This window comes from Patagioenas fasciata, chromosome 2 (genome assembly GCF_037038585.1).
Source record: "Patagioenas fasciata isolate bPatFas1 chromosome 2, bPatFas1.hap1, whole genome shotgun sequence".
NCBI classification, from domain to species: Eukaryota; Metazoa; Chordata; class Aves; order Columbiformes; family Columbidae; genus Patagioenas; species Patagioenas fasciata.
The window spans coordinates 158,369,986-158,396,088 of NC_092521.1; the positions used below are offsets into that span (position 1 = coordinate 158,369,986).

At 41.2% G+C, this 26,103-nt stretch overlaps 1 protein-coding gene across 6 annotated transcripts in view; it reads right to left on the reverse strand.

Annotated features, from left to right (window-relative positions):
• Positions 1-3,051: 3,051 nt before the first annotated feature.
• Positions 3,052-26,103, reverse strand: part of ZMYND11 (zinc finger MYND-type containing 11) — a 108,201-nt gene continuing 85,149 nt past the window's right edge. For all 6 annotated transcript variants that reach the window (XM_071805309.1, XM_065831973.2, XM_065831972.2 and 3 more), the window contains 11 exons: positions 22,140-22,217; positions 21,683-21,775; positions 20,107-20,194; positions 18,846-18,901; positions 18,052-18,129; positions 17,405-17,523; positions 15,403-15,610; positions 13,547-13,615; positions 11,370-11,642; positions 10,113-10,298; positions 3,052-5,436 (listed from right to left, as the gene is read on the reverse strand). In XM_071805309.1, the coding sequence (XP_071661410.1) occupies positions 5,314-5,436; positions 10,113-10,298; positions 11,370-11,642; positions 13,547-13,615; positions 15,403-15,610; positions 17,405-17,523; positions 18,052-18,129; positions 18,846-18,901; positions 20,107-20,194; positions 21,683-21,775; positions 22,140-22,217 (1,371 nt within the window). In that variant the 3' untranslated portion in view covers positions 3,052-5,313. The remainder of the gene's footprint in view (positions 5,437-10,112; positions 10,299-11,369; positions 11,643-13,546; positions 13,616-15,402; positions 15,611-17,404; positions 17,524-18,051; positions 18,130-18,845; positions 18,902-20,106; positions 20,195-21,682; positions 21,776-22,139; positions 22,218-26,103) is intronic.

The following is a 26,103-nucleotide window of genomic DNA, read 5'->3' on the forward strand; positions in this document are numbered from 1 at the left end:
GCCAGGCCTTGCCTATTTCAGGGAGGTCAATAGCTCTGAAGCTTGAATTCCTGGCTGCTCCTTCCCTGCAAAGGCCTTTCCTGCAACAGTTGATGCCTGTTTTTGTCAACAGCTTTTGAAAGGAGGCTCCTGCACTGGGCCAGGCTTCAGGTGTCTCCGAGTGTCGGTGTGGCAGGGACCGGCTGTGCGAGCTGCCTCCTGCTCCCTTTCCAGCCTCCAAAACCCCAACGTTGCCCTGATCGACCAGAGTGAAACACAGACTCCAAAGCTTGGGGTCTTTTTTTGCGCCCATACAAATACTGCACAGGGACACAGTGACCATGCTGCTGGGGAGGGGTGGGTGGTCCTGGGCTCCAGCTCCAGCGGCTTGGCTGGCACGGAGCAGTTTGCTCATTGCCACGACGGCCACTGCCATCAGGGAGTTAAAATGCTGCTGGCTCCAGCGTCCACAAGAAAAAAACAACGAGCAATTGCATTACCGAGTTGCACGTCTTTCATTTCTTCAGGGGAAAAAATAAAAGGCTTTCTGGCACTCGTGATCTTTACAGACTTGTGAAAAGACAGAGACAGGCTCTGTCGCTTGGACAAGTGTTGTGCCAGCCAAAGAAATTTTCTCTCTCTCTCTGTCTGTGGTGCATAAGCCACGCATGGCAGAGCTCCTAGCAGTGCTTTTCCTTCGGGAAGGATCCAGCGTCGCTCCTCAGCCGAGCTGCAGAGGAGCTGCGGCCGGCTCTGCCCCACCGCTGGAGCTCGGACGCCGCGTTCTGTCCCTCCCGAGGGCACGTCAGGCCCACACGGCTCTCCCACGTGAAAACAGCTGCTGTTCCTCCTAAGGAGGACAGTTACTGGGGTGTCCTGATCAGCTGAGCCTGTGTGGGTGGCCCACACCACCCACACCACCCTGATGACAGGGACTTCAGAGCTGCTGCGCAAGGCACCGGTTCCCTTTCTGCTTTCAACGAAGCCGTTTTTCACCCGCTCCAAGGGACAGCAGCTCAGTGCCGAGGCCGAGGCAGCGGATGGCAGCTCAGTTCCCGGGGAGCAGAACCTCGCAGGGCAGCGTGGGGTCCCGAGCACCCACGGCTGCAAGAGACGCTTTTCCCTTTAGGGAAGTGGTTTAAAATAGCGCTCTGGCTTTATTAATAAACACTGCTTTCTGCTGCAGCAGTCCTTTTCCAAACACTAGTAAAGCATTTCGTATAACCAGCTTCACTGTGTCTTCTCTACGCAGAACTCGAGTTTATTTTTAGGTACCTCTCTGGGGCAAATCCTATTTCCATTGAAGCTTTACGCCAGCTTAGTTTTCATTTCTAGGGACTTAACAGGAACTGGTCATTGGCTTCGTAAACAAACACATTGCTCTGCCTTTCAGCAAGGCCCATTCTCGCTCTCTCGGCCTTTCTGCTGTATTATCTTCAATTATTAGTCCCCTTTGACGTAAAAATTATCTGCAAAGCAGATGCTGTATTTAATTTCAGCCCCTCCATCGCCGTTTGCCTCTCCGCACCTCAGCACCCGCTCCAGGGCGGTGGGACTGCAGAGGCCCTGGGGCAGACGTGCCCGTGGGGAGCGCGAGGGGCAATTCAGAGTTGGTTTTCTCTGGCTTCTCTTTCTGATTTTACAATTTTGAACCTTCAGCAACCCAACATTTCTTTTTTAAAGAGCATTACTCAGAGTCTAATGTGCTTTTGAGCTTTTCGATGTCTGGAAGTAGGTTTTATTAAGATAAAATATCACATTTTTCTCAGGATTTTGAAAGGTCCAATATATTGATTTTTTTTTTTCCTTTCACATTTCCTATATACATCCACTTAAAACCAAAAATGCTCTATTATTCTCACAAATGGATGGATCTTTCCACTTGCAATTCAATTCCCTTCACATGAAACAACACAAGAAGGGCGTTTCTGGTTCTGATACCCCCTTCCCCTCCCAATTTGATTTATGAAAACATATGCACAGATCGCATATGTGCTCTCACTCGGTGAGGCTAAAATTGGCTGGGTAGCCCCTAACTACCGCTAACAAATCCCAAACATATTTCACATACTCGGTCATTTAAGATCTGGAAAAGCAAAGAAGCCCTGAGCTGGGCAGCTCACTCCCCCTAAAGGAAGCAGGAGGAAGAAACCACTGCTTGTCCTCAGTAAAATAAACTAATAGCCAGAGTTAAAAATCATATAATAATAATAATTATAAATAGGATAAGTAATTCATTTGCAATCCATGTGCTGTGCTGGTTATTTGTATTTAATTGAGTTGCATCAAGAAGAATGAATAAAATTTGCACGCTCAGGTAAAATACTTTGACTCATGTGAGCACAGAAAAGTTTGGATAGCAAACTAAGAAAAAAAGAGTTTTTGAGGGATCTTTAAATATTTAACCCTCCCCGCCCAGCCTCAGGACAAGTTTCTTGCCAGGTCTCAGTTCCCACAGGGAAATTCTTAATTGCCACAGAGAAACCAATTCAGTGCTTTAAAGGGGCCTGTAAAAAAGATGGGTCAGACTTTTTAGCAGAGCCAGTTACGAGAGGAAAAGGGGTGATGGTTTTAAAGTAAAAGAGGGGAAATTCAGGTTAGACATGAGGAAGAAATTTTTACACCGAGGCTGGTGAAACCCTGACCCAGGTTGCACAGAGAGGTGGTGGATGCCCCATCCCTGGAGACATCCCAGGCCAGGCTGGACGGGGCTCTGAGCAACCTGAGCTGGTGAAGATGTCCCTGCTCATTGCAGGGGGTTGGACGAGATGAGCCTTGAAGGTCTCTTCCAACCCAAACTATTCTATGATTCTTAAGGGGCTGCAAGTCCCACCCTGGTGCCAGCAGTGCAGGATCCAGTATTAAATCCCAAAGATGACGGCCACAACCCTCAGAGGCTGCTGGCCCGGAATGGGCTGAAATATTCACTTTTGGTGCCGAGAGCCGTGCTGGATGCTCAAGGCCTTGCACGGAACCAGGTGCCCCCCCAGCCCTGTCCCTCAGTGAGGACAAGTGACACCAGCAGCCAATGGGAGGACAACTGGCCAAGTCAACACCAACACTCGCAGTGAGTTGTTTTTTTTTTTTAAATACATTTATTAACCAATGTTAACACATTAAATGACTCTATATATTGCTAGTCAGAGCAGCTTACAAAATGCCAGAATGCATCATAAACTGGACAGCCACAATGAATAATTACAATGTGCATAGTGGCTAAGCTCAACACTTTAATATAGCTTTATGATTTGCAGAAAAATTAATTTTAAATCATGATTCCTAAAACAATCAATTGTAATTTTACCTAAAACTTATACAAAACCAGGCCACAATCTTTTTTTTTGTGTTTTTTTCTTTTTTTTTTTTTTCTTTAAAACACACAGTTTTCACGCTGTAGTAACTTGGAAATGTGCAACCGTGTCAACAGAGACAAAAAAGCCAAAGTAACACGAATCTTACTTTCATGCAGCTATCAGTTAAATATTACATATTCTGGAATGATTTTACACCAAAAATATTTCCACAATAACTTGCTTTCATAGGGGTGGATCGAAGTTTTGGAACTTGTAAAGTAATCGAACAAGATTGAGTTTTAGTTGTGAAGTGTTTTACAGTCACAACACAGAGGCGACAAAAGTTAATTACACATTTATCAGGCAATAATGTAGCTGTGGTAATACAAGTTACCATCTACTCGCTATGTTTTCCAATCAACTTACCACTTAATTTCTGCAACATATTGGGCATTATTTGGCAGTATCTAGTCAATTAACTTAAATCACCACTGTACGTAAAAAAGATCAGGATTTCAGTGGTAGTTCACAGAAGTCTTAGTTATATTTTTGTCTTGATAATGACCCTGACAAATTCTAGAGAAAACTTTTTTAAAGGCTTCCCTCCTGATTCTTCAGCTTCCATCGTTCCATCATGTAATTGCTTTCAATAAATATCAAAGATCTAAATAAATATTTACAAATTATTCCTCTAACTTCTCAAAAAATAGCTGGATGATGAATGGGAGCATGACTGAGTCTAAGACCAATCTTTGAAAAAAACTAAAATGTGGAGACACTTCAAAAGAAAAGCTATTTAAGTAAGCTTTACATCTATTTAAAAAATTGTCTCTGAACATGGATGCAATTCATATATCTATATATAAAACAAACAAAAAGAAACTCATTTTTCAACTATCGATCCATTCCTATTGGTAATGCTTCTTAATCCAGACATTCGGCAAAATACAGACTTTTTACAAATCACGGCATCTTTAATACAAGAAAATTAACATGCATTATTCTTCATTCTGAGTACAGTGATGGAGCTCATTAGTAGGCAATGACCCATTACTACAAACATAACGGCTTCTGTGAAACTTAAGTGCTTTTTCTCCTTTTTATCAAGTTACAATGGACCAGGTGACACCAGATCAAACGGTTGGATTGGGGAGGCTGAAGGGGGCGCAAAAAAATTGGTATGCCTCGTAATTCCGCATGTGAATAAAGGTAGTTGGGTTTTTTCATTGTTTTTTTTTGGCTTTTCTTATTCTTGTTACAAGCACTCATGTCAGGACAAAGATGAAATGTGCAAACTTCAAAATTTAAATATTCATTTTTGTCTAAGATCCAGCTCAGTAAAAGACAACCCCAGTTCCCTGTGATTTCAAACTACAAGATCAAAGCTAGTATTTTGTTATAAAAGTTATATATTGAAAAGAAATAATGAAAATAAAACACAGTTGGGAAATATTTAAGAAAAAATACGCAGGACTAGCACCTGCCGTGTCAACCCTGTTCCCTAAATTCAATCATGTACCCACTGGTATAACCAATAGATAATGCCTTTAAACAGTAAAATTAAGCTGAACAAAACCAGCTCAACAAGGTTAAGAAATAAATGTTACATCAAGGTAGTATGCTTCGTTTTTCTGAAACAGTTCTATATTCCTTACATTCAGATCTAGTTTTTAAATGTTCCTTCTGTTAAACTTGCATGATTTTTTTTCAATTTTTAGATCTGCAGCTTTTAAAGGTTAAAATCTCTGTAAAACCTAAAAATGTTTTAAAATTTGCTGAAAATGCAACAAATCCTCTAGTTTAAAATTATTTAAAGTAACCTGCTCCCACGGATGTTAAATTCATTTCACAGACAAAATTTTGGAGGAGCTTTAAACAGAAGCTTGAAGTTGCTGTGCAAAATTTCTTTTACGAAAAGTGTTTAAAGGCTGGTGCAAAATGGGAAGCAAATTCTAAACAATTTTGGCTTCTTGGAAACAAAAACCGCTGTGTCTGAGAATAGCAATCATCGGGGTGGTTTTCTAGGGGAAGAGCGACTCTCTCATCTTTTCCTGCGGCAGGTACGTTTATGTTCGGCGTGCCAGTGCTCCTGCTGACACTTGATGGAGCAGTAGGATGTGTTCCAGCAGCAGTGGTACATGGCCTCCTCCTCACAGTTGTAGCACTGGGGAGAACAAAGGAGACGAGGTTACCCCCCCGGCAGGATCCCTCCTTACCAAGCTTCTCCCCTCTCCTGGAAGCTCCAGCACAGCTTCACTTTGATTTACCCTTGGGGCATCCAGAGCCAGGAGGGCATTTTCCACCAAGTAAAGCGGCGATCTTTAGTTAAATCTGTACAACACAGTGGACTGATGTTTTTCAGCCACACGGCACAGGAACCATCTTTTCCCCTACATTTGTATAACAGCAGCCTGATCTATGGCTTAAAAGCTACGATAAATCAACAGGCTCTTCTGGCGTGAACAGCTTCTGGACAAGCTTGAAAATGGGCATTTCTGAGGCTTCTTTCTAAGCCTGATGTGGTCAGAGGTTGCTGGGGAAGATCCTTTTGGGCTAGGAAAATCTCAAAAGTCACAATAACATCATCGGAGAAGAAAATAATTCGTTACCAAGTGGTTTTTACAGCCAATTTCGGGCAGGTGTGCAGAACAGCTGCTGTCACTGGGGTTTGCTGACAGCCAGACAGCGCTGCCATCTCGTGACAAGAAAACCAAGTGCTACATCAGTGATACTGAGAAGAGCAAGAAAGTGCGTTTTCCTTCAAGTCTTCCAGAGACCAGAGAAGGCCTGTTGTACACAGGGTGGCTACAGGGGCTCTTGTCCTTGGTCACGCCTGCCAGGACAGCACAAAACCCCTGAAAGAAAGAGATGCTGCACAGCCCGTGATTTCTGCAGAAACACTTGGCTCTGGGGAGCGCTGCAGCAAAGAGGATTTCCACCCCAGAACACACAGAATGCCCTCAGTTTTCCAGCAGCTGGAAGACCCACCTGGAAAATAACCCTGTGGCCTCTGAGGAACTAAATAGAAAAGGAAACAACACGCTGGTCAGCACTACAAGTGGTAAACAAGGAGGTACAGCACTCAGATGGGCAATGGGCCCTTGTCCCCAGGTGGTTTTGTACCCCTTAAAGGAGAGTAGCAAAGTCTTGAACTATCACTCTGACAAAATCTGGTAAAATAGGGTGGCACTGCTGCTAAAGGAACCACTTCTACTCAGCACCCCTGAGAGCCAGGTTCTAAGGATCTCAGATTTGTCTTTCTGAATTGGGTCTGCTCAAAATCAGAGAGTATCTTCATGGATCCCGTCTGAAATGCTTATTGCATGATGGGGAACAGAGAGGAGATTCCACACAGCCTGTGCAGGCTGCTATCAAGCCTCAGAATAACACACAATTTACTTTTTACGTCCTGTCTAGCTACAGCATTGTTAATAAAACAGAATTACAAAGCAAACAAACCCAGCTGCCTGAAAACAAAACAAAAACACAGCAACCCTACACACTACTAAAAGAGAGATCCAAGAACACTTGCATTCGCTAAACAGATAACTATTTATTTACATCAGCAAGAAAGTGACTGCCCTAGCTGCACGAGAAGGGAACCTCTCCATTTTCCTTTTATAACTCAGCTCCAGGGAAGTTTATTTGTAGAAATGTCTTCAAACAAGTGTCCTCTGGAGAGCTGTTTTTCCTGGTTTTTCATGTTGCTGGCTGCCCACAAGCCTGTGGGAACCATTAGGATCATCCTCTGGAAAGGTGCAGGAAACAGCTGTGTCCCTGCATTAGGTACAGCCTGGGCCTCAGCCCAGAGAACAGCTTCACATCAGCTTCCTTGGAGACACCGCAAAAAGCTACGACAGGAGAGGACAAGTGATCTGTGGGTCCTGCGCTTTCCTTTACATATGCTGGCCATAAGTGTGGGATGTAAGTCTCCACTTAAAGGAAAACAGCATCATCTAAGCTGGTCTCAGCACGTGTGGCAGAGAAGGCAGAATGCCAGCTGGCCTCAGGCCTCCTCTTTCCTTTGTATTTTCCTCTTTCTAACTTTCATCAGTCACTTGGGGTTTTGTTTCAGGCAGTACACATCATGGGCAATGCTCATCCACTTAAAAACAACCTACTGCAAGTTAGAATAAATGCACATGTAAACTTAATTGAAAGAGATGGAAGTTGAAAATTACCTAGAAAAATGAACTATGCACCAATTTAAACGAGGCTGCTATGCAAACAAAAGAACTGGGAGAAATCAAAAAAGAAACACTGTCATGACCGGCACGCTAGCCTGTATTCTGGAGGCCATCAGACTGTGAAATCTTATGATCATTATCCCTGCCTTTACACTTCTTCCTTTCATTTGCTATTTACTTGGGGTATCTGTATTATACCCACATTTTCTGGAGGTCTAAAAATGAAACTGGCTTAAGCCAAAGGGACTGTAATCAGTTAGAGCAACAGAAAATGTGTTCTTTAGGCTCCTGAGGGCTGCGAGTGCATCTTCTCATGTGCCTGTACACCACCAGCAGAATGATCCCTTTGTCCTGAACGGATTCTTTTTTAGGTATGAGATAAAGACAAATGCAGCGTGAATAACAGCAGCTGTATTCCCAAGCCTAGACATCTGCATTACGCAAAAGCAGAGGTCTCTGCTTCTAATTAAAAAGCAAAGCCACCAAAAGTCACTTAGTGTGTGTGTTAATTACATGAGATTTTGGTAAGGAGGTATCATTATAATAGCAGCATAGAAGAGCTGTACTACACACCAGGGACTGTCATTAGCACCACGGAAGGAAAAACCGCTGGGGAGTTGTGTAATTGGCCCATCTCCAGCTGCCCGAGGCTGTGTGTTGGCAGGTGGATCCATCAGCTTCAATGCAAAGGTGTTTTTCAATTCCCTCCCTCTCCTACCACATGCAAACCAGCTGCCTGGATGATGCCTTCATTTAAGGTGGTGATTGACAGATAAGTCTGGGGCCACAGAAATAGGTAAGACTGTCAAATGCTCTTTATATCTTTAATCATCTTGCTGGGAAAGAGGCTTTACGGACATGATCATAAAATGCAGGGATGTGGTACCAGGGCATTCTCTGATTAGGCTAAAGGATATGGTAAAGGTGCTTGGGAGCAGATGAAAGTAAGTCCTGGGACTCTTTTTCACAAATTTTGCCTTCAAAAAACCCAAAAAGCAGCTACAGGTAAGAGTACAGACTCACAATCAAGTTACTGGGACTGAGTTATTGCGTACCAGCTGAATGCTGGCAACAGTTCACACGTGCACTCTTAGCTTTTGACAGAAGAGAGCTAATTTGACACAGTTGTACAGCAGGCAAAGGCAATTCCGATTCCCTCTCAAGTGCCACAGGCAGAGCGCGCAGGCAGCCACCAGCAGCTGGGGACTCATTAGACACAGTAACTTGATCAAGTCCGAGACCTACATAACTGCTCTGGTCTGCAGAGACAGGCAGACCGGGAGGAATTCTGACTGACACAGACCCATCACTGCAGTGTCGTAACACCCACAGGAAAACCTCTGCTAGGAACTGAAACGAAGACTCTACAGGAGCTCTGGCATTTGAAGTAATTCTTCTCTTTACAAAAAAGCAAACTCGTAACAGTGATAGTCAGCAACCGATTGTCTCGCCTTAGTATTTATTTCACTCTTCTACAGAGCAGAGTTTTCTCTGCAGGGACCGTCGTTTCATCTGTAAGAACAAGGACTAATGAGGCTGAACATAAACAAACAGCCCATTCCTGCGGCAGACAAACGGGAGCTGGGGACGGGGCCAGGGCTGGCTGTCCCCATGCGGCAGTGGCAGTGGGATGACAGCTGTCCATCACCCCTCAGCCCACCCTGTGCAAGGCACCCGCAAGCTTCTCAGCCGCACCTGGCAGCATCAAAGCTCCAAAGGAGGCGCGGAGAAAATCTTGTACCCACCCTCCTCTATGTTACAGATAGCTATTGCAGTGTGATTTCCTGAACGACGGCTTTCATCTCCTCGCTCTATGAAAATTAGCAAAGAAATAGCAAAGTTTGTACGTGTGCCAGGCTCACTGTGCCCCAGCCCAACAGCATCCACCTGCCCTCTGGGACCTGCCAGCAGTGCAGTATTACAGTCTTGCCATGTTTGAGTAGATGCTGCATGGACCTCTGGGAAAACACACTTCTGGCTCAAAAAGAAAACACGAGACACAAACCAAACAAAAACAGGGAAAAGTTTGCAGCATGTAACAGAATGGTGAGTTAGATGTCTGTTTTCACTTTTCTAAAGGGCATACAAATACATCTTTTGTTGGTAGTGCTGTAGATCTGGGCTTAAGGAATGAACAAGGGAGAGGAATTTATTTCAGAAAGTCAAGTCTTAAATATAAAAGAACATAAAAGAGCTGCAGAAAAAGCCAGGGGAGGAAAAGGCCAAAAGTATATCACTATTAGCAGGGGAATTATATCACATTATTAGCAGGGGAATCCAAACTGATACAGCCAGATATTGTACCCTCTGGGGCCTTTAGATCAAAGGAGTGTGAACATAATGCAAAGCATGTCTCATACGGAGAAAAATTGCATTTAGAAAGAAAAGGTTTGATACTAACATCTGATCAGACTCAGGAAGACGGTGCTGTTAACACTACATAATTAAGATGGAAAGTAATCAGAACTTCCAGTTAGAAATTTGGCGGTTAAGAAAATTTGAAAGCAGTTAATATGAAGGAGAAAATGTTAAAGCTGAAAGACCAGAGAAAGAGTGGTGCAGTTAAAAGTAAGGAAGAAACCACCTTCGGTTGGCCTGCAGTATGAATTATACATGTCCATTTATTGCCTTGTAATAGATTTTTGACACTTACCCACTGCTTCTTCTTGGTCTGGGAAATCAGTTGCTTGTGCTGGCCTGCTAGCTTCTTGATTTCTTCTAAAAATTCTTCTTTGCACTTCTCCTTTACCTGCTTACATTTTCTGTCCATCTCTCCTTGTGCGTTGGCCACAGCTTTATTCACAGCCTGCCTTTTCTCTTCTTCCATCTCTGTACGCAGCTGCCATAAGAAAGTCAGCAAAACAAGTCAATGGACAGCTATTGGAATAAAAGTATCTTCTTTGAAACTCTACTCTTTAAATCTCTATTACTGATGGGGGCGGAGGTCCCATAGTTAGAAGTTTCTTCTATTTAGAAAACAAAAAGTTATCTCCTTTAGAGTCATAACAAAACCTTCATCCAGTAAGAAACAATCAAAATAAAAATGTCACAGTATTTCTATTCTATCTCTACAAAAACAGCTAAATAGGTTCCACGTATATTTTGTCAATGATCAGTTTACAAATTTGTCAATTTACCTTAGACAAAGTTTTTGTCTTTTCCAAAGCTACAACTGCATATAAATCTACGCAAGGGCACAATGGAAAATACAAAATAGAATGTGATGAGTGCAGTAAGAGGTACCTTTTAGTATTCATTGTCGGTGGGATTCCTTTGCCCTTGCTCAGTTATCTCAAAGTTTGGTGTCTTAATCCTACAGGATTAACACTTAAACTCCCTGGGTTCATTCTGTGGTCCATCCAGAAGGAAATTCACCTTCTCTTAAGAAAGGTATTTCAGAGAGGTCAGACAAATCATCCTCGAACTTGTCCTGCTCTCTCCAGCCAGAAGTGACCAGCTCAGGCTTAGATATTGAATTTTAAACAGGTTATCATCAGATAAGAAAATCTGAACAAATTTCAGCAAATGCATTAAATGTTTGGGTCAGGAGACTGACAAAAAAAGAATTATTTATGAATAGCATTTAAACAATGCCATTGATTACAACCACACTTGACAATGGAGACAAAGGCTTTGGAAACAGATACTCATGAATGAACAATTAGTTTCATTTTTGGATCACAAACTGGTTTCACTGGATAAGAACCAAAAAAGCAGGAGTTTTCTGTTTAAACTAATGCCTGTTGGTATAGAAATGGTCTAAAAAGCAATAACGGAGACTATTTTTATGTGCTTTCTTTGAAAAGGTTTTTAATTCATTTTCTTAAGGGCGAATGTTAGAAAAGAATGTGAAAAAACCCCACACTTCTCTCCTCAAACCAGAGTGTAGGTGGGGTTCAACAAGCGTTACCTTTTCCACTGCCTCTCGCACAACTCTCTCAGTTTCTCTTTTGTGATCGGCTTTCATCCTGTCCTTGAAATCATTAAAGATTTTGGTGTATTTGTCATGGCACATGTTCTGACATACTCCATCATTACTGGTCTGGGTGCTCCGATGCAGCATTTTTGGAGACGAGGCACTTAACTTCTTGGTCTGAGTTGAGACTGAGACTTTTTCAATGGGCTGAGGCATTGTGGGAATTTCCTGGCTTGAACTTACTGCTTCAGTTTCAGGTTCTGGCTCCTACCGAGAAAGAAAAAACTTGTAATCCAGATATCGAAACAGAACAAGTTAACTTTCAGCTTCCCCTGGGGGAAAAAATGCTATATGACTAATGCCAGCACAATTAATGTGAAAGGTGCCTGTCAATGACTTTTAGCACAAATGGGACACGGGATCCCTGAGGAAAACCAGCATGACAGCCATAGGCTCTTTGGCCGGGCTTTTCTGACGTCAGGAGCCCTGCAGATGGAAGCACTCATCAGTACGCCACACTCACCAGCCTCGCTTTCCAAAAAGTACCACCACCATCGGAGACTCTGCTGAATCACTGCAGATCCCTTGGGGTTACTAAAGGGTTGCTATATATTTTTCTCCCTACTGTTTTCCCTGTAGCTGCCTGACCAAAGTACCTGAATTATTTTGGCAAACGGGGCCTACTCCGGCCCAACAGGCTCCACTGGAGCCTCTTGTATTCCACTGGTTTTACAGAACTGCTGCAAAGATTGATTAGTACTTCAAAGGTGCTTTGAAGATGAAAGGCTAACGAGCATCTAAGTCTTTCTTCCAATAATACAGAACTGACTTGGATGGCCACAGAAGCTTTCTGTAATTACACAATTATCAAGAAAGAAATCATAGTTACTGGAGTGTACTGTACTGAATTTAGCAGCCTGTGTTATTACGCTGTAACACCAATTGTTCCTGCTCTTTAGAACAGATAGAAATAGCATCCTTGCAAACTCTTATTGGTATTTGAAGTGTCTGAAGACACGGATGAACATTATTTTTTTAACTTAGCTTTTTTTTAAAGCTCATTTAACAGTGTATAGGCAAACATACAGTCCTTGCAATACCAGACTTGCTGAGGACTGGACTCTGCGCTTGCCTGCGTGATGGGGCACTGCTCACACCAATCAAAAGGCTGACTCTGTATTCCCTTTTGCAACCAATTACTCTCCAATAGGTCACTGCGATTGACTTCTGGCTCACTGATCATATAAGAGCAGAGCTAAGAAGGCAAATGTTAAGACATAAATATATGAAGCAAATTACAGCATTTGCTTGACAGAAAACACAATAAAAATGATGTGACATCCTAAACTGTAGCCTCGCTATCCTGCACTCAAATATAGTTTGTGCCTCAGGGAGCACAAACTGTATGTCACTCATTGCCCCCATCACTGCAGGAGCCCACAGAGCTGGTCCTGCGCTATCAGGTACAACAGGGAGGCAGGTGCCCAGAGATTAGGAGTGGCAATGTTTGTATTTCAGGCACCAGGGCCATCCCATATAACTCTACCACTAAAATACCTGAACCCTCCCCTGGAACGGAGTCCTGAGTCCTCTTCCGAGGATTGTGCATGTGTGCAGCTTTTCCTCAGTGTTAATATGCAGCTGAAACAAGGCCAGGAAGAAGTACTCAAAAGTGAGGAAAGCTAAGCTTCATGGCTGTCTCAGCAACCGCCCCCTTGTGTACAAGCACAATAATACAATCCCTCGGTTACACGAGCGCAGGTTTGTTTCCCCCACTTCGTTCAGTGTGCAAGGTGGATAAACAAAGAAGGAAACTCCACACACAAAGGTGAAAACGACATTTTATAAACTTAATATTCTCAATCGTGCAAAATACTTTACAATTTCCGCTGTTTATAGCTTTACTAATTAGCCTGAATTTGTCATTAAAAAAAAAATGTCGTAAGCTGTCGATTTATTCATGACACAGAACATTACCACAGTAGCCCACTGGCATGCATTTACCAGGTGTGATTACACTTGTTAGCAAGGAGGATCAAGCTATGGCGCTGTCATCTGCAATATTAATATTGTAAAATCAGTAAAAGGCGGCAGAAACTCAAGTGTCTATTACAATTTCAGTCTTTTTGTACCTTGCTGTCTCCACAAACATGGTAACTGAGGTTACTTACTTCTTTCTTGAGTTCCATACTCTGGTTACGTCGTCCTTTCTTTGCTCTTGGTTCCTGAGTAACCTTCAGCTGTGAACATTAAGAAAAGCATACTGAGTCATTCAAAAAACAGTTCATAAAAGTAGCATTCATTGCAACACGACTGATGTACCTTTTATTTTCAATTATTTTCAGTTATTTAATTTAGCAAACAGAAATTTGAATACTGTTCCAACATTTAATATATATTTGTTAAAACACCCTTAACCATTATTTTCTTCATTTCACATACAAGTTCAAACACTTGTTTTCAGGAAATTTCTGCTATCAGTGACCCATAATTAGGCATAATTGTTGCAAGTCACAAAAAAACCCAATAGTTATAAAGAGAATGTATATATGTAAAGGTAACAAGATCATCCAGACTCGCTATAATTGATTATAACTGTATGCTCAAAGGGGTATGAAACTTCGTGCTTTAGAATAAAAGCCAATCTCCTGCACAAGAAACAAGGGTGAGATCTAAGCGGATGGTATATTATCTTACACTGGCTTACAGTAAAATTCTTACTCCTGCCTTTTAAGCATCCAGTACTAGTTGGCGTGGCAGGATACTGCAGATTAGTGCAGAGCATCGAGTTCGATGGCCACGCTTATGCTCCTGTACCTGGGATACCAGTGAAACGGGTATAAGCAATAACCAGGAGAAAGATGAACAGCTGGGGTGGAATAGAAAATATGCAAATGGACACTTTAAACCCTGTGACTGACACTTCTGAAAAACTGGGAAAACGCCTCTGTTATCTTTCCTAAATACTATTTGTGACCATTTTCCTGTTTCATCATCCAGTGTTGCATGACTGGCTACACAACATTAAATAAAGGGGTCACAAGTAGTTAGCTAAGCAAACCAGGTTAAAAAAGCTTAAAATCACTTTGATAAGGGATGACACCTTAAAGCAACATCCAGTTTTAAAAGCTTTAAGTTTTTATCTACAAATTGGATCACAGAGCTGTTTGACATAAAGTGCAAATGGTCAGAACACACTGGTTTTTTAAAACAGAGACTGAGAGAGAGGATGGTGGTTTTTAATGAGGAAAAAATACGTTGCCAGAGAAAAGGCTGCCAAAAATACAGAGAAGCATCCTGCAAGCTACAAAAATCTTATTGCCAAGTCAGTAATAGTGAATACGTAACACCCTCTTGGACAATGAATGACTAGCAAGGTTCAGCTGTGATAAGGGAATTTCCATATGGCAATGCAAAGTTTTTTATCTTGGCTCTTCGTGCTTTTCACCTTTGTTAAAGCGGTATAATTTTTCTTGTTTTGCAGAATTATTTTTAATGACTTGAATCAGTTGCTGGTCATATGGTTCTCAAGTGCAACGTTTGCACCTAACTTTAGTCGGACTTGCCGAAAATGCCCTGGTTGGCGTTACTTAGGGATCTGTAACGCAGAATATAGTCCAAAGTGAACACAGTCCAGCTGTGAGAAGGCTGAGCAGCCACAGGGCTGTCCCTTGAGGGGAGTCCAAGGAGGCAGTGCTGCAGTCTATCTGATATCCATGACATTTAACTTGAACATTCCTGTTTAACTTTAGAAGTCTTGCTCTGTCTCATCAAGGTGCTGCAGGTGACAAACACTTGAAAGCTTCCCAGAGGTCATCCAAGAAATGGAGGGAAGAGGAAAACTCTCTATATTCTTGCTATTCCTGAACCACAAAACATAGGGAAATTGAGCCTTTGAACCCTCTTCTTGTCACCGCAAAACCACAGGCAGAGCAAAAGGCTAATTTAGTAGCAGATTAATAAAAATACAGCATCTTTGTACCCTTTAATAAATTGCCGTGACTGCTAACATTGCAGTAGCACTCACCTGCTCATTGCTGGTGGAAGAGATACTTGACTCTGCCTCCTCTTCTCCTTTATCCTCATTCTTTGATTTCCAGAATCTTCCCTCGCGAAGAAAACGCTGGTGCAGTTCCAGCTCGTCACAGGCCTTCTTCCAGCCCATACTGCGCTTCACATGCAGCCGATGGACGTTAACTGTGATGTCTTGAATGTTTTCAGAGGGGATCCAGGCCCTTTCGAATACACAGCACAGGCAGATTCAGAAACTTTAAATACAGATGAAGGATCTTGATCTGAAAATCTGACTTCCAAAAGCAGTTTTCACAGTGACTGATGGCTGACAATTCCTTTTTACTCAGAATTTTTGTATATTCAATATATTTGAAGAAAAAAAAATGGACTGCATACCATTAGACATTTGCATTACTAGAAGCACTCGTTAGCTGTGGGTGCTATGGCTCTTTCATTTTTGGTGAGCCACAAACCTCCCCCTGCACCAAGAGCAGCCGCATTTCCTACCCGCTCTCTTGCTAAATGCCCTGAATCAGACACAGAACCATCTTTATTGAAGGTTCACATGTTAATCTGATCTAGCCCTTGACCTCTTTGCTAAAACTGTCAAGGAATGTGCCAAAACATCACCTTGAATAGAACCATTTTTTAGTTTGGACCCCTGTCTATCAGGACTGAACTCATGTGGGGTCTGTCAGGCTCTTTTGGACTGAATTCATGGCAGTGACTTGGTTGCAAAGGTACTTTGTCCTCTTAAATATTTTCAGAGAGTCCTCATAGAGCTAGATGGGCAGCTCCTGACATTTTGAAAGGTTACACCAAGGAGCCTTGGACACTGAAGAGAGTCAACTGCCACACACATCTACATAACGGAGTAAATACTGTAACAAATTAAATGTCTGCAGCCAGATTCTCGATTCTCACAGTATAAATTTCCTTACAGTGAAGTCAAGGAAACAGTGCTGATTTACACCAACCAGGAATTTGGCCTTTCGTCCAAGTCCAGCACAGTAAAATGTATTTTGCCTATTCTATCAGCACACATTTATGAAGTTGCAAGCACCTCATCCCACAAGTGCCATGTTACTTTATTAAATAGTTTGAGGCTGAATTTAATACCAAAACTACTAATGAGATAAGCTGCATTTGCAAACAGATTTGAGGTAAATAATTCTGTGATTGCAACACAAATAAAGATCCTTTACCCATTTTATGGCTATTAGAAAATCTTGGTAGACCACAGAACAAATGAAAACATGTTATACGCTGTGCAAGTTATACTGAAAGTAATTTAAGTAAACAGCCTCATAAATCTCTGTTCCTGAATTGTCTAGGCCCTTTTGGGATGCACCAAAATACACCACCCTCCTAACAACCATGAATTATTTTGCAAACGTCTCCTCTCCTTACATTCTAGGCATATAAATCAAACAGAAAGAAAAAATAAAAATCAGTTCAACCACTGTGGTAACATTACTATAATCCTCCCCAACTGCTGAACAAACAACTAGAGATGGAAGTAAAAGCTGATCTCTAAGAGTGACGCTTCCAATGTAGAGTCATTCTCCAAAATTGCACACTGGCTCACAGCAGGAGCTCCGTCAATGTTCTAGCAGTGAAACACCAACGTTTGTGATGTACATTATGTTACTAAAACACAGAATTACAACCTGCCTGCTCAGAAAAGAAAATACTGCTGATAGTACATTTCTGTCCAATTTCCACCTTGGCCTGGATTAGCAGCTTGCTACTGATTTGAAGTAACAGCTAAAGTTCACTTGCTTGCTTTAATTAAAATGGCATTAAGTAACATCCCTATGGCAACTGTGGAAAGAGAATCCAGCAACTTCAGGTTTTTTTCAACTGAGTTTTAAATTTTCTGGAACAATTATGGCAAAGTACTCCATCTTTCTAATGCTGGCAACTAGCTGAGCCAGGATTTACAACATGATAGATGAGATAAATTCTTTTAAGTATTGTTTGTAAAAAAGCAGCCCACAGAATTAATAAATTACCTTTGGTGGTGATGGCCAAAAAAGCGAACATCAACTTGATTGTCCTCTTTCTGCATGACTTTGGCTGGCCAAAACCCAAAGCCTTTCATTTTGGCCCAAACCAGCTCATGATTAGGTATCTGGAAAAAATGTTGTATTTATTAATGGGTATGAAGTGTTGACTTTTCCACAAATATTTTGCTGTAATACTATGCTAGTGTCTTAAGAATATGGCTGCTATTTATGCCTAGTGCTATTTTCATTTTAGTTTCTTATGATACGTATTTCCCTGTTAGATGTATTGCCTGGATCAAAGAAAAAAATACAAAGTCTGAAAAGGGTGTAACTGTCTATCTGAAACAGAGATCTTAAGCAGCTGGAAAATTAAACTTGTCTTTTTAGCTTCATCCACGAGCAAAGTTTTATTTCTGTAAGTTCCCTATTTTCCTGTGAGACTGTTGTAACTGGCTGATAACCAAGTTTTATAACCTATATTGTTACAGCTTTGAACTTCAATCAACATTTCACTTGTGTAAAGCACCTAGGCTTACAGACTCCTAAACATGCATTCGAAACAAGTCTACTGCAATGGAATATTCAATGAATTAATGACACCGAAACTTTTAGACAGAAAAGCAAACAAATAAAAATCTGTGTCAGCAACATACACAAGGATAGCAGAACCAATTGTCAGGTCGCGCATTCGACAAATAGAAACAGTTCTTGCAAAGCTGCAGTTCATCCAGCTGAAAAACAAAAAAAAAGGTAAATAAGCCAAAAAATTCCTATTTATCTGACTGCAGTAGTATCCCTCTCTCTTAAGTACTTGAATTTTTCAGCCCTGCTTGCTATTTTGGTGGAGTTACTACTGTTTGTGCAAACTAGAGGTGTGAACCTGAGGTGAGATGAGAGTGGATGAAAGACAACCTGCAGAAACGTTATTCATACTTTAGAAAAACAAGGCAGAGGAAGGAGACTAATTCAACTCTTAATGATTTATTATAGCTAAAATGCAAAGAACAGTTCCTTAAATTCATCAAATACTTAGAGTACATTCCGAAAGAAGTAATTTAATTGTACAAACGGAGAAAGTGTGACAGTTTCTCTTGCTTTAGTTTTTGGTGTCCTCTGAATGTTGGGAAATATTCCAATGCAAATTGCAGAATTTGGTAGGAATCTCACCTCAGGTTTAATTAATATTAGCAAGTACAATTATTTCTAGTCCAATTATGTATCACTAGATTATTTTCAAAACTAAAATTTGAGTATTGGTATTCTCCAAATGACAGTCTATTTGCAGAAAACAAAAAATGAAATCTGAATCAGCTGTTAGAAGGTTTGGGGGAAATCTATAACAAACTTCACGCCCTTTTTGTTTTTATAATATGAAGAAACATTGCCTTAGATTCTGAAATGGCAATCAAGTATCTTGTCTACATCTTGGTTCCTTGGTACTACTTACTTCATGACATGTGTCTTTGTAAAGCATCCTTGCTATATCGGCTTGTTCACTGTCCGCTATGAATTAAAAATAAATGGTATGAACAATCACAGTATAATCACAGTGCTCACAAAGATTTGCAGCTGTCATTGCTATGACTTTCATGCTATAATTGTCTTGCTTAAGAATACAAAACATAATTTAGTCACTTGGATAACCCTTCCATTTAAAATTTTCTAACAATCAGTTCTATATTTGTTTTCTCTTTTGTATCCATATGCAAAAATACTGTTGGGAGCTTTTAAACTGAACAATACAAGTACATATCTGGGGAGTAGCAGCAGGGAGACAGAGTTGCTCTTAACATGGATCCTGTTTCTTTCTCTGGTGGTGGCTTAATGACACACTGCAATTTTCCTAAAACACAGCTCTCTGCTATCACCACTTGATAGGAACACAGGTACAATCACGTAAGTATTTCTGCTCAGAGTAATGCTTCACCGACCATTTATCACTATGTGTTTGCCTTTCTTTATACCTCTGTATTTCTCTATTAGCACATTCACATCTCTCCCTACCAAAACCAGTGTGAATCTTCTGATGCTGCAGATAGGTCCCAGTCTCCTCCCAGTCTCCCTGATGTGAACCATGTCTGCGGGGAGAACCATGTCCTTCCTCAGAGGATGGCTCTGCAGCACCTGGCTATGGCTTCTGGACATAGTGGTGGTGTTTTTCCACTTCCAATCAGACTGTCCCGCCATATCAAACACTCACTTTTTACTTCCCCCGTGGCTGGCAGCTTGTCTGATGTCTGTACCTCCACACACTGCACCAGCAGGACACTCCTAGTGTGGATGTAGCTGGATTTGCTGTCACAATATGGCTGATATAGCCCATGAGTGAAAAATATGTGTCTATAATACATATTTCTGCTGACAAAGCACATCAGAGATCAGACTTCTTTCCACCCTAGAACACCACATGTATACTGGCAGAAATCTGCAGTATATCTGACTTATGACTTAGGCTGCAGATAAAACAGGATAGCAAACGTACCAATTCCCACTAACAAGTTCAGTCAGAGAATATGAAAATAGTTACATAGTAGGTGGTCTAGAAAAGACCCTGCAAAGTCCTCTTACAGCTTACTTTGATTTTTAAGGGCTCTCAAATGACCTCATCCACACTTAAGATTATGAATACCAGATGCAATCCTGAAGCAGTGAGTTTCCTACAGATAAAGATAAATCAAATAAAGCAAGCAGTAAATGCAGTACTTTACCTCCATAGAAAATCACTGTGTTGTGTAGGAGCAGCTGAGCATCTGCTTTGAACTCCTCATAACTCCTGTACTTTCCTTCATTTACTTTCTACACAAAAGAAAACACAGGACTGTGAAAAAACTGCTAGAAGTGCTGTAGCTGTTCTATGCAGAGCAGCTTCCACAGAAATCTGTGTTATGCAACACAGACCAACGCTGCCTTTCCTGCATACAGAAGGAATACTTACAACTCTGACACGGTTTGTTAGTACCTGAACACTGGCTGCACTGGTCCCTTTATGCAATGCCCAGAAGTAAAACAGGTGCTTTAATACTCAACTAAGTTTGAAAAGAAAAATCTCTTGGTTATAACACAGTAAATCTGGGGTAGCTGCATCATAGCTGCATCAAGTGGCCCAGAACACTTGTTGAAATTAAAATATACTCCCTGAGGTGAAAATTTTGTACCTTAAAAAACCAGCTAGTTTCAAATGAATGTTGACTGCCTTTACACTTCCAGGATCTTCACTTGACAGTGCGTGTTTCCTGATGAAGGCTGATTGTCTTAAAAGTCTTCGAAATTCCTAACAAATGCCTACATGGAGCCACGCAGCTCATTTATTAATACCTACTATGGTCTTTTGTCTGATAAAGAATGCGGCATTTTCAGCTGAGCTCTGTCAAGAACACCTATGAGAACTTCAATCATCAAACAAATCATCAAGCTACTGGGATGTTAAGGTCCAAAGGTCAAAAGACCTTCTGTGGAAGCTGGTGAAGGTGACAGAGTGAAAGGAAGGCCTGACCTATTTTCAGGCTCAACCACTGCTGTCAGTACTTCAAGCCAGCCAGTAGTGCTGGTCTCCAAAACTGCCGGTGAAGCTCTTGTTTATCCATCTGTTTCAATAACAACAATAAAACAAAGGCTTTTCACACCTATGGCTGTAAAGGGCAATATATATTACAGCACTGCACAGCAATCCAGTTGCAGCAATGAATACAGATTAATATGCTGTTCATTTAGGTCATGTGCAGTTGATTTACATGAGTCATGGTCAGACTCTGGTTCAGGAAAAAAGGACATATTTACTAGTACTTTATTTTTGGAACAATTAATGCAAAACAGATGTTTTAAGTGGGTCTCTTTTTTTCATGATCAACAGAACAATTGGTTCTTTATGAATCATTTAGATGTTTATCAAGATGCCGCCTACGCAAGGCCTTAACGACTAAAATTGGAATATGATCAAAAACATCGGGCCAGATGTGCAAACATGGGCACTTAAGTCCACATTCAATGACTTAGATTCAAGGGTACTTTCTCTGAAGATTTCAGCTACCTACAGCTCCCAGTAAAACCTTCACACAAAAGGAACTGAGGATGCTGTGTCTGAAAACTAGGCACCACTCAGAATGGTTTCATTTGGTTACCCATTTATGAGGAACAGTTTGACTTTTAAGCTCCCATTTCCAACACTGGACACAATGCTGAAATACTGATCATATGGAGAATTAAACAGGATTAGTGCTTAAGGTTTATCTTCACTGTTAAAAGACACCATAAACAGTATGGAATTTAGAAAGGAAGTCACTCTACCTCCTGTATAGTAGGAACATCAACAGCTGAGTGCACCAGCCTTCTATACATTGGGTGTTTGTTGTCCTTCCCTTTCTTGTTTAGATCTATAGCCTGAAAGGACCATGAGACTGTGTAAGTTATTGCATTTAGACTCTGCTTGAAACACAAAACAGATTCAAATGAAATAGTTTGGAATATTTCAGATGGGAAATACACAAGGCCAAAGTGTAGATCCACAATCAGACAGATTACACGTGTCTCAAACCTGAAAAATGTCCATTTCAGGGGAGCCACAGGCCCATGGCATAAACTGCTGCTGCCAGAATGGTACTAATTCGAGCAATGAGACATGGTTAAGTGTACGTTGAAATACACATGCCGCTCACGACAGGGGAAATAAAATGCCGCCCTCCTCCCCCTCCATCCTCTGCAGTGCAACCCAACACTTGGATAAACTGTCCCATTTCAGACTCACCCGCTCCTTCATACGAGACACTATGAATCGCAGGTATGTGCTCATCTCTTGCTTACTTGTGTTTTTCTTCTTGATACTCTGCCAAAGAAAAACAGGATCATATTATTATTTTAAACTCGACTTGAAAATTCATCCAATAAAAATTTTCTCTGCATCGCGTTATGTTAAAAGGTAACTTTGAATCACATATCACACAATTTTTAGGGAAAATATTTCCTGAGAAATCAGTAACACTAACACATCACAACAACTATATTGGTTGCTTTGAATTATATCTGGGCTGAGGACTTCAGCTACAGAAGAATTACTGGTTTTATTTCCACTTGTATCCATAATACTTTGTCAAAACCTCTCATGAAAAAGTGTCTAATTAGAATAAAGCAATAAAGAAAGGTATTTTTAGGGAGCAGTTTAAAATTTATTTAATGGTCTTTTTATTAGCAAGGCATTAATATTTTCAGTAAAATAAGAAATTATTTTAAAATTAATACCCTGTACCATCTACAAATTATGTGCTAGTAGGTAAAATGACACCATTTAGGAGGAGGTCAAATAGGCCCTAGCCAGTAAAAACTCAAAGCACTTTTTACTGCTCAAGAAACACAGCAACTGTTGATTTTTGTCCTTCTTCCTTCAAAAAGCCTAATCCAGATTCTGGAACACAGACTGCTTCTTTTTAGCAGGTCAGGATCCAGAGTCCTCCCCCTCACCTTAGACTAGTCTAGAGACTTCTCCCCACCCTCCAAAGTCAATCCAGGCCCGTGGGAAGCGCTGCATGCAGAAAATGTTCTGCTGAAGAGAAGGTGGCTCCTGCGAATGCTCCTATGAGCCGGCCTCTCCAGTCCCAGCTCAGCAGCTGTGCCTTACAGCAGCTGCCTGCAACGCGCCCTCTCCTCTCGCTCCAGCCTGCAGGAGCTCTCCCAAACAAAAGCACAGTCAAACAACACCACGGCTTCCAGGTTTACTATCCTGAACTGATTTCTAACTGCTCACATCTCCTGCAAAAATGTTTATTCCTCCTCCCACCTCTGAATGCACCGAGTGGCAAGCTGAGTTCTCCCCTTTTCAAGCCTCATGTCACCACCCCTGTGCAAACTGTGTGGACCAAACCGGCTCAGTTACATTTGTCTTCAAATTCTGGCGGGCTTTAGCAAGATCCACGTAATTGTGCACATGACTGTTGCTTAGCATACACAAGAAAAAAAACAGAATCTATGTCCTAATAGGTAGTGAAAAGAGGTATTAGGCTTATGAACTATTGATCACTAGAAGTGTGCTATGTTTTACCAAATTACTTATATATGACTCTGAACATATAGAGGGAGCAGACACATTGAGTACAGAGCAAGAGTATAAATTACACCTTAGTGCAAAAAAAAGGTGATTTGATTGTGTCTCCTCTGCTTATATCCCTCCTACAAAACACTGAAGACATAGAAAATCACAGGCTGTCCCTTCTGCTACAATAAGTGTGCAACCTATACATCTCAGGACTGTACTTACTACCTCCTTCTTAAATCAAAATTGTACACAGCAGTATCAATGAAGGTGCTTATTTAATTGCTTAGCATTATGCATAGAATCATTAAAAACTGTACTGAAATATCCATTCAATCATGAATCTATAGAGATACTACAGTATGCATAACACCACTGTAGCTTTTTCTTGACGGGGCACTGCCACTTTTGGGTAAAACTCATTATTGTGAAAAGGGCCAGCACTAGGTCTTTCTAACACTTACAGTGCATTTAAGCATTCTCTTAATAACATTAACGGTTCCCAGACCTCCCTTCTGAACTCTGGAACAAGACAGGATTTTATGCTACAATATATGTCTGAACCACCTTCTTTATATACATGTGTTACTTTATCTGCTGTGAGAACATGAATTCTGATGGAATTTAATTCACTCATTCAGTTTTGCATAAACCAACATTGCTACTGCAAAGGCAAACCCAAACATGCATTAAATAATCTGCATTATGAAACGCTGCTTTTAGGCAGTGGAGTGCTGTATGCTTGCGAATGACACAGCATTTTAGAAGACTGAAACTTAGCAGGACACAATAAAATGCACGTGCACTGACTGGTCCTTCTAGACCTCCTTTTCTGACGTGGTTCTGAATTTATCATCCTTTGAAAGTATTTCAGAATTCATGCGAACCGTTCTTCATGCCCTCCTGGGCAAGACAGTTCGTAAGGGACTGTGTTAAGATAGATGGTTTACAGTCTAATCCTTCAGATCGTGAGAGAAGATAGATAGCTGGCTTTGTATCATTACTGATGTCAGCAATTAATATCATCTTAAGCATCAATGAAAATGATATCATTAACCTGACAATTCAGGCAAACTTTAATTTATCCACTTTTCCTTCAGTTCTCTACATTGATTTATTTTAAGAAAAATTTGATCTCCAGTTTCCTCTACTAAATGTTGAAAGGTAATGAATTTAGAGAATCGGAGACTATGTGCCAGCAAAATGTCTTTTTACGGCAAGGCTGCTCACCCTTTGTAGAAAGCAAGTTATAATCCAGCTGCTTCATTCACTTTCCAACAAAGATTAGATCTTTAGGAGGTACCACTCACAAATTCTTTAGAAGCTATAGCGGAATATGTGTAATTTTTTAATTTAAAAAAGCCCAATTATGTATTTTGAAGATGTGAAGTGTTCACAGAGAAGTCAACTTAAAGCCACTTAAAGTGAGGAAGTAGATAATACTAGATTGGGGGTACAATTTGCATAACACCTATTCATATTGCTCTGACACAAAAAAACCCATACCCTCCTTCAGGTCCCTTTATAGCCAGAGTGATATAGAAGCAAGTATAAATGAAAACTGGGTCTTTCAGTTTTCTGCTTTGGGGAAATGAAAACAATGATGGTGGCTTGTGAATCTGTAAAAGTGACAAGATGCCCTGTGTATCTTTTCCCACAGTCAGATCTAATAAGATACCCTACTGCAAACCTTATTTAAGTACAAGTGTGTTTTGAGGAAATTGCTATGATTCCATCCAGCCCCAAAAGATTACCAGGATCTTTATAGTATAGATACCCTATTGCTAGGATATTAATATAGGATTGTACTAGGTCTGGCTGGGAGGAAGTTAATTGTCTTCATAGCAGCTCACATGGCGTTGTGGTTTGGATTTGTGACCAAAACAGTGTTGATAACACATCAATGTTTTAAGCTCTTACTGAACAGTGTTTGCACAGTGTCACGGTCTTTGTTTTTCTCACTCTGCTCCCAAAGTGAATAGACCGGGGGTATGCAAGAGGTTGGGAGGAGACACAACCAGGCGGATGACCCAAGCTACCCAAAGAGATAGTCCCTGCCATGTAACATCATGTTCAGCAACAGTAAGGGAGAGGAGGCAGTTTAAGGGGATTAGCCATCTTTTGCTCAGCAACTGGATGGGCATCAGTCTACCCATGGAGGGTAGTGAGTAATTGCCTTTGCATCACTTGTTTTGTTCTGTTTTCTTTCTCTCTTCTTCCTTTTCTTCACTTATTAAATGATTTTTATCTCAAACCAAAAGTTTTCTTGCTTTTACTCATATTTTCCCTCTATCCCACTGGGAGTGTGGGAGAAGTGAGAGAGCGGCTGTGTGGTGCTTAGCTGCCCACTGGGGTTAACCTTGTTGTGACAAGGATGATTCTTAGGTCACATCAAGTTTTAGAGAAATCTGCAACCCTTCTGCTTTGAATTATGGTAAACTGAGAGGCTTGGTCGGACATACTTGTTTACATAGAGGATGCAGGAGTCAAAGTAATGAACTCCACAATAGCAGTCCTTGTGTAGAAGATTAATGAGATTTGGTAGGTGGAAGGCCAAGGCCACAACCTCACGCTTTGCCTGTGGGCGTAGGAAACACCTTATATATATTCTCTGCGGCACAGCTATTTCTTAGAAGCTAGTACCTGAAGGCTGGATTTACACTGTTGTTTATATTCAATATTCCAG